Source organism: Homarus americanus, unplaced genomic scaffold, assembly GCF_018991925.1.
Source record: "Homarus americanus isolate GMGI-L3 unplaced genomic scaffold, GMGI_Hamer_2.0 scaffold32871, whole genome shotgun sequence".
Lineage (NCBI taxonomy): Eukaryota > Metazoa > Arthropoda > Malacostraca > Decapoda > Nephropidae > Homarus > Homarus americanus.
In genome coordinates this window covers 1,563,209-1,571,588 of record NW_024748870.1, presented here as the reverse complement: position 1 = coordinate 1,571,588, position 8,380 = coordinate 1,563,209, and the positions used below count along the sequence as shown (strand labels likewise).

Here is an 8,380-nt window from a genome sequence, read left to right as displayed (position 1 = left end):
CATCCTGTTTAATATCAGTCATAACCTTTACATTTCTCATGTTGTTTTTGGTGTTCTAGTTCTTTTAACCTTTCTTTAATTTCCGTCACAGTCGTCACAGGGAAGATTTATACAGCATTTTGTGTTTTGTTTCAGATGGAACAATAATAAATATCATGGTACAATTGTTAAAATTCTGCTGTCACAGGCAGAGTATATTATGTGGTGAGAAAAAACATTCAGGATATTAAGGAGGAAGACGGTATATATATATATATATATATATATATATATATATATATATATATATATATATATATAGGAGAGAGAGATATATATGAGTATATATATATATATATAAACGAAATGACACACACTTATAGTCAGTAATCACTATATAATATTCGTAAATATTATTATTCATAATTGTAGTTCCCGACCTGCCAACTCTGAGTGTTCCCGAAGACTGCGTGAAATATAATGGAGAGCTCAGCGCTCGATAATGCTGATCAAGGATGTTTTTATATTATGAAAAATTCTATTTACGCCTACTGCCATGTTCAAATCCACTTCATTATGTTCATATACTCCAAGCATGCCACTCGCAAAACCAAAAATTTGTTTCATTACTTTATTTTGTTAAAGGTAACTGGTGTTATTACGTTACTTATCAAATGTATTTAAATAAAATGTGAAATTTTACCTCCGACTTTTTTCCTAGTGAAAAGTATGAATTTTTCATGTGAATTTTCCATTTACCTTTTTCCCTTCTTGAAAAGGATACGTGTACTTGTAGGAAATAACTGAAAAAAATTGTGATGTCTCTATGTCAGAAGGGCTATTTGCTGTCCATAACACATTCCAGTCATCAATAGTTGACTGGAATATTTATGTAAATTAAATCAAATAAGTATTTTGTCTCCTTTACTGCATATTTTTCATTATTAATAATTTTAGCAAATATTTTTCTTTAAATAATTGTGTACAATATACTGAAATTCCCTTTACGTATTGCTTCCCAAAACATATTGATATTTCAGTAGATTACTAGATTTAATTTCATATACCGTGACTTGATTTTTAGCTTTGATTCAGGTAAACACACAGTTAAAACATATTAGCTGTACTGTTATACCAGTCATACAGTCACAAACCATTAAAATATACCAAAATATGCAAAGAAATATACATAACCAATCGGGCTGGCTATCAAGTGTGTATCCTGTGACGTCATGCGCATAGATGGACACGTTTTCCATGTGCTGAGAGCAGACTTGGTACACTGAATATAAACCTCGGTTCGGAACCGAGGACACAGTCAGTGGTGCGAGAAGGTCCAGCATTGCAAGTTGTTGAATCCACGTCCAGTACCAACACAGAGGTGAGTGTATATATATATATATATATATATATATATATATATATGTGCAAATCACTGTAGGTGCGTGACAACTGAAAGCAGTCGCCCAGGGTGAGTACAGACTGTACTCACCCCTGAAGATGTGAATAATGGAACCCTGTGTTTTCTTTCTCTTTTCCTTGGGGAAGAGTCAGCATATATATATATATATATATATATATATATATATATATATATATATATATATATATATATATATATATATATATATATATATATATATATATTTTGCAAATCCACAATGAAACGTGATAAGATAGTATTTGTGTTCTTGAGCTCACATCTTCAGAGGCCCTGAAGATGTCTTGAATAAAGACGAAAGCTAAGGCAATTCGTTGTTTCCATTTTCCCGTGTGATTTTATCAAGATATATATATATATATATATATATATATATATATATATATATATATATATATATATATATATATATATATATATATATCGAGAGAGAGAGAGAGAGAGAGAGAGAGAGAGTGTTCCTCGGCTTCGCCATAGTGGAGGGAGGGAAAGGAGACCTCCCTCCCTAATTGTAATTCTATTTCTTCAAAAGGGGCGCTGGTGGTAGAAGCGGTACCGTTCTTGCTTCGCAAGCGAGATGTCACGGGTTCGATTCCTTGGCCGATGGAAGTTGTTTGGACTTACTTCCTAGCCCCCATTAGTCCCTGTTCACCTAGCAGTTAGGTAGGTACCTGTTGTAAGTCGAAAGTTGCGAATTCGTATTCAGGGAAAGTTGTTGGAGCTTCCAATAACTTGATGACATAAACCACTGACTCTTCAGGCTTCTACGCCCTTAACTCATGAGACATAAGGCAAGCATGAACTTAGCATGCTTCCCTGTTGGGCGCTGTAAACGCTTCTGCGCTTCACCTTACACAAGGATGTAGGGGAGTGCCCAATAAATAAATAAAAAAACTAAAAAAAAAAAAAAAATTCTTCAAAACTATGGAAATACATAAAGAACACACACACGAAAATGCATTCGACATTTATGTATAGATTTTCTCTCATAATGCCATGCACACAAGCATCAATATATTTTCACAATACCTCACTGGTCAAGGATTCGAAATCAGAAAATCCGAATGGGAAGCTGGTGTGTTAACCACTGCAAGCATGAACTTACGAGATATTACTGATAGCCTGGTTGATCAGGAAAAAGTATTAAATCTAATTTTATAATAATCACCTACTGACGGTAATTAACACTCCCGGACGATAATCCGGACAGTCAACGTACTCTTTAACGGTAATCGGTAATTATAGTACTTCCAGATGATAACCAGTAAAAACTGGACGGTGTTCAAATGTATGAAGAAGTAAGGCCCAGCAATAAGCTATATTACCATAATATACTGGCATTCAGTAACCATGACCCATACTTGGCAATAACACTCATCCTATTTCTGTTTTAGTACAGAATCACCAACAAGTAAGGTTTTCTTAGCTTCCCTATCAGCCTTGTCCTTAACTATCTTACCGTGCATTTCATCTATCATAGGACTAAAAGAATTAGTACACTTAGCTGTTGTCGTTTCCATTTTGTGGTTTTTTCACCACCATTTTTGTCATTCCTCTCCTTACTAGGAGAGGTAATTATAAGGGAAAACATTGCTGACAATTCATGAATTTGTAGGTAATATGAGGATGATGATGCGGCTGCTGGCGCTGCTGGTGATGTGGGCCATCCTAACTGAGGCCCAGGGACAACAACCACTTAAGTTGGCTGCCTGGAACATTCAGAGGCTCGGGACTAGCAAGATGAGTAAAAATGACATTGTCAACTGTTTGGTCAAGGTAAGACCTCCCAGTTAATCATATCTGGAATAACCTTAGAATGTCACCATAAGACAATCTTACATTAATTAAAATATCGTCCCAATATTAAATAAAATAAACCATCTCAGGTACCAGTCATAAAAAAATTTCATAATTTATACCAAACTTAAAAACTACAGGACGCTTAATAATATCATTAGACGCTTATAAGTCCCATAGAATAAACTGAGTATTTATTTTTGCAATATGTAAATTGATTCCATTAAGTCATCACTCGCTCTTTACTGACATATGAATCAATTATGCGTTTCAGGTAATACGGCGGTATGATGTGTTGGTGGTGATGGAGACGGTGGATAAAAGCTTGACAGTACCTGGACAACTCCATAACGAACTCAACAATGGCCTGAACCCAACTGACACCTACATGTACGATTCATCTTCCCGGATGGGCATTACCACATACCAGGAACAGTAAGTATATATTGTTACGTTCAGGACACAGCCAGAAAGAATGAGAAAAGTGCTCCTTGTGGATTTTGAGAGTCTTTTCTGTTAATTGAAAAATCGATGTTCCATTTGTACAGCCAGGCAAATTTTTACATTTGAGAGCATGTAAAACGTGAAGATATAAGAAAGAAAGTAAAAACACAAATCTTTTGTACCTACTGTGGAAAAGTTTCCTAAACATTGGAGGACCCATCCTACCTGCTCCACGAACACAAACCATCATGCTACCCAACTTATGGGGAAGGGAGAGGCACCTAGAGAGCAGGAGGAGAAGACAACCCAGAGACAGGTGTACGGGTCCCACCTGAGATAGAGTGAGCTAGCCCCCGCCTTACCCACAAAGAGACAGGGACAGCTTAGCTAAACTTTAGTAAAAAATTTGGGGAAGCCACAACATTTATCACTACTTGGCAAGTGATTGACCTTGCTCAGGGCGGGTCCTAATCTGAGTATGTGACCTCTCAATTCGACATCAACCTGTGTCGGTCACTCAGCCGGTAATAGGTAATTAAAGGTACAGCCATGACGCCGCCAACCTTGGTATGAAATGGTGGAAAGAAATATGACCTTGATGTAGCAGAAATATATAATGCATGTACCTTCTTTCATTCACCACCATCCTCCCTCATCCACTACTACCCTCCGTCCACCCCACCCACCAACACTCCGACAGCTATCCACTTTCCTCAATTACTCCTCACACTGTCACTAAACATCACTCATCTCCTTCACTCCCCGTGTCTGAAACTCTGTCCCCGTAGGTACGTCTTCTACTGGAAGCCCTCTCGTGTCAAGTGGGTGCAAAGTTACACGTTCAACGATTTAGGAAACCAGTTCACTTATGACCCCTTTGGCGCGGTCTTCATCGTCAACTCGGGCAAGAATACTTTGAAGTTTGGTATGATTGCTATACACGTTTCCCCGAAGAAGGCCGTGAAGGAGATAGACGCCCTTGTTGACGTGTACTCAGACTTCAAGCAAAAAACTGGTGTCGATGGTGAGTCCTGTCAAGGGTGTTGTACAGTAGGTAATATTTAGCGAAATGAGACAATGTGCCTTTACATTCTTAGTCATCATGTAGTTTTTTACCTCTGACCAATTTCAAATTTTTTACCAATAACGTTGAATAATTTGCGTGAAGGCACCTTGTGACAGTTTGTACACGAGAGAAAACATAATGTAGATATGTACATTTTTTGACAATTTTATAAAGGCAACAAATACACAAAACGAAAATTTTGCTTGTAAGTGTGATATTTCTTTTAGATTTATATCAACATAGACCCGGAGTTGCAAAAGGATTCCATATGACATCCTGCGGGGAGTTTTGAAGTTTATGGGTTAATTATTATCTTTGAAGCCTGATTATTCTGTGGCAGACGTGATCATAGCTGGGGACTTTAATGCCGGGGGCAGTTACGTCTCAAATAAGGATTGGGTTGACATACGCCTGAGAACCGACCCTAAATTTACCTGGCTTATACCTGACAACGTCGGCACCACAACCACGGGCAGCAACGCCCCCTACGACAGGTAGGTAGTACATGACCTGGGCACCTGCTGTGCAGTACATAAATTATACGTCTGTTTTATATTACATATGACCTGTACACCTGGAGCAGTAAATAGCTACGGCGATCACTTCTTCTACAGGATAGTGGTGGCTGGAAAAGGAATATATAATGCTTTGAACAAGAACTCCGCAGGACCTTACGACTTCAAAAATTACTGCGGTATCACCAACCTTGTTGACGTGAGGAATTATTTATAAGCGCTAGTTTGATTTTTTTTTTATCTTTGCTTCTAGAAACTTCTGTATTTTACACATTTTCACTATATCTTACACGATCTGCCTCTACCTCACACACACACACGCCCTAGTTCTCTCATTCTCACTCTCCCTCTCGTACACTCATCCTATCTCTCATAAATTCATACTGTATCTTTTACTCTCATTCTATCTCATAAACTCGTACTTGTTGTCTCGTTCATTTTGACACACACACTCACATCAATCCTCATACATTCAACTTAATTCTCAAATGTACATTTCATCTCTCATACACTTACTTCAATCACACACACATACACACACACACACACACACACATACACACACACACACACACACACACACACACACACACTTAAACTCTTACACACTTTCCTAATTCCATTTATCTAACACTTACTCTAAGGTCCCACATAGTTATACAGTTCCCCCCTCACCATTCACCTATCACTGGCCGCCCTCTTCCTGATTCATTGACTTTTCCCGTCATTCACTTCTCCTTTATTCACTGATTTCTCTTCTCCCACTGTTTACAAGGGAAGGGTGTGAAACACCACTAACTCTCCATCACTTCATTTACCAATAGGAAAAGGAAGGTGTGAGTGACTAACATTCTTTTTCCCCAACTACCTGTAGCTGAAGCACGTGAGTGACCATTACCCGGTGGAGGTGTCCATGCAGTGAAGAATGCCAAAAGTATCATCCAGCAAGGTCTATAGAAGAGGATGTCATCCCGCACCTGACCCAAAATGCGACCCAACTAGCTTATGACGTCGGCTACAGCCACAACTATGAAAACTGGTGTCCTCTGTTACTTAATGCCTGCTAATTGTGCAGTGTCTGGGTGTATTTTTTTATTCAAACGAGAGGGGAATATACACTTCTATACATTTCCTAAAGATGAAGAACTCGGATACAAGTGGATTACCTTCTGCAAGAGAAGAGACAACATCACAATACTGCTAATGCTAGGTGGGCTTTGAACAGTGCTGCCAGAGGCACTAGAGATTCCGTAAATAACATAAAAAAACAAATAATTAATTGCGCCCTCTTTCCTTCTCCCCACTACCTCTCTCCCTCTTTCTCCTTTCTCTAAGAACACAAGAATGGAGAAACTGTAGCGAGACTATGGGCCCATACAATAGGCAGTCCTGTTTACACCCAACCCATATCGCTCACTTTTCATGTGAGGTTATTACTCCGGTCACCTCATCTTTTCATGATGGCCATCACAAGTGAGCAAGTCAGTATGGACCTCTCAGAACCAATGTCCGATGAGATGAAGTCTAGAGTTAAGAAGTGCGCGCGCGCGTGTGTGTGTGTGTGTGTGTGTGTGTGTGTGTGTGTGTGTGTGTGTGGAGAAGGTGCTCACTGGAAGGAATGACACTTAGGTCTCACCACAAGTTTTTTCCATCAGGAAAAGGACCTGATGAACAGGAGGGTGAATTAGAGTGACAGGAGAGTAGGGAATGCCCCTCCTACTAGTTATTGAGAAAAGGGGACATCAGTGTTACAGAGGAGAGATCCTTAAATGTAGTATACTCAAAGTGTGACGTGGGTATATTTTTTTTGCATTTGTTTTTATGTTTTGCAATTAAGTTATATGACTTGGTGGAAAGTTAAAGTGCTGTTTGCACCTGTGAGGTATTCACTATTGGGCGTGAATGCGCTGCTAGCCCTGGTGAGATTTGTGTGAAATGTGAGTTGGGGAGAGTATTTTGTGGAAGGAGTGTAAAAGTGCTGTAGGGACATACGCCCGGAGTTTTAAACACCCTCTTCCGTTGAAGAGGGTCGTCGTGTTTCAACCCGAGTTAAAAAAAATATGAGTCCCGAAACACACCGCAGTACAGTACTTGACGGTAAAATTAACTAATTCCAGTAAAATTAATTTATAATCTTGGAATTAGTTAATTTTACCGCCACACCACCCTGTCAAGTACTGTACTGCGGTGTCCTCCTGGACTCATTTTTTGCTTAAACTAGGGTTAAAACACGACCACCCTCTTCAACGGAAAAGGGTGTTTAAAACTCCGGGCGTTAGAGATTAGAAGGTGACTCATCACAAGGCTGTGATCATCTGATGAGGACTGTTACCCAAGGACGTAAAGATACCATTTGTGATTTCTCCAGTTTCTCTCTGTAAATCTTACATAGGTCTTTTGTTGGATAGGAAGGTGTTTCGTGATTTTTCAGTAGACCAGGCATGGAAACATGGTGCAGACACAGCTTAAATGACTATGCCAGAGTGACAGATAGTCCGTGGCTTGATTTGGTCACCATAAGGACCTTTTCGTTTTTCATTTTTATCCTGGGACACACCCATAAGCAAGGCCTCCCTCGAGCCTGCTACATTTCGCGAGTGTAACATATATCTTTCGCAAAAAGGTCGAACAAGTCTTTCCACTGGCTTGATGGGGTCCATTTATCTGTTCCCAGATTAATAAGTCTATGTTGAATCTCGTGGAGTTCAATAAGCTTTGTTGATGTAAGAAACTAAATTTCAGTGTATGTATTCTGCTACAAAAAAAATATGTTTATGTATGTAGCCTCCCAAAATTTAAAATTTTACGTCTGTGCATTCGTTTCCTTTTTCAACTTTTTTGGCAACTTGTACCATTTTTTTATGAATGAAATTTATTCCATGCGCATGTAACCATTGCATTTTTCTTTTATTCCTTCTATGCGCAAATTTTTGGAATGTGAAATATTTTTGACTATGTATTCTGAGCCAGTACCCAGGAGTAACCATTATTTAAAGTGCGCGTAATTACTGTAAATGTTTTACTTTCTCTACGGCATAATATGAATCTTTGGAAAGAGGGAAATGCATCGGTCACAGCTGTACATTTAGTAAATTAATGGCCACACTTATTCATATTATGCTCCGTCGTCCATAAAAC

At 38.8% G+C, this 8,380-nt stretch overlaps 1 protein-coding gene across 2 annotated transcripts; it reads left to right on the top strand.

Annotated features, from left to right (window-relative positions):
- Positions 1–1,286: 1,286 nt before the first annotated feature.
- LOC121853163 (deoxyribonuclease-1-like) lies at positions 1,287–8,133 on the top strand. 2 transcript variants are annotated; one of them, XM_042347125.1, is made up of 7 exons: positions 1,287–1,360; positions 3,036–3,196; positions 3,492–3,652; positions 4,450–4,685; positions 5,068–5,221; positions 5,342–5,441; positions 6,117–8,133. In XM_042347125.1, the coding sequence occupies exons 2-7, from the start codon at positions 3,041–3,043 to the stop codon at positions 6,162–6,164; spliced, it is 855 nt and encodes a 284-aa protein (XP_042203059.1). In that variant the 5' UTR covers positions 1,287–1,360; positions 3,036–3,040; the 3' UTR covers positions 6,165–8,133. The 2 variants fall into 2 exon arrangements, with proteins under 2 accessions (XP_042203059.1, XP_042203060.1); XM_042347126.1 differs by lacking the exon at positions 1,287–1,360 and adding an exon at positions 2,026–2,083.
- Positions 8,134–8,380: the final 247 nt, after the last annotated feature.

Coding starts and splice junctions, on each gene's coding strand:
- LOC121853163 (XM_042347125.1), top strand. CDS start 3,041: ATGAGGATGATGATGCGGCTGCTGGCGCTGCTGGTGATGTGGGCCATC. Junction 3,653..4,449: donor ATTACCACATACCAGGAACA/GTAAGTATATAT, acceptor CTGTCCCCGTAG/GTACGTCTTCTACTGGAAGC. Junction 5,442..6,116: donor GTATCACCAACCTTGTTGAC/GTGAGGAATTAT, acceptor AACTACCTGTAG/CTGAAGCACGTGAGTGACCA.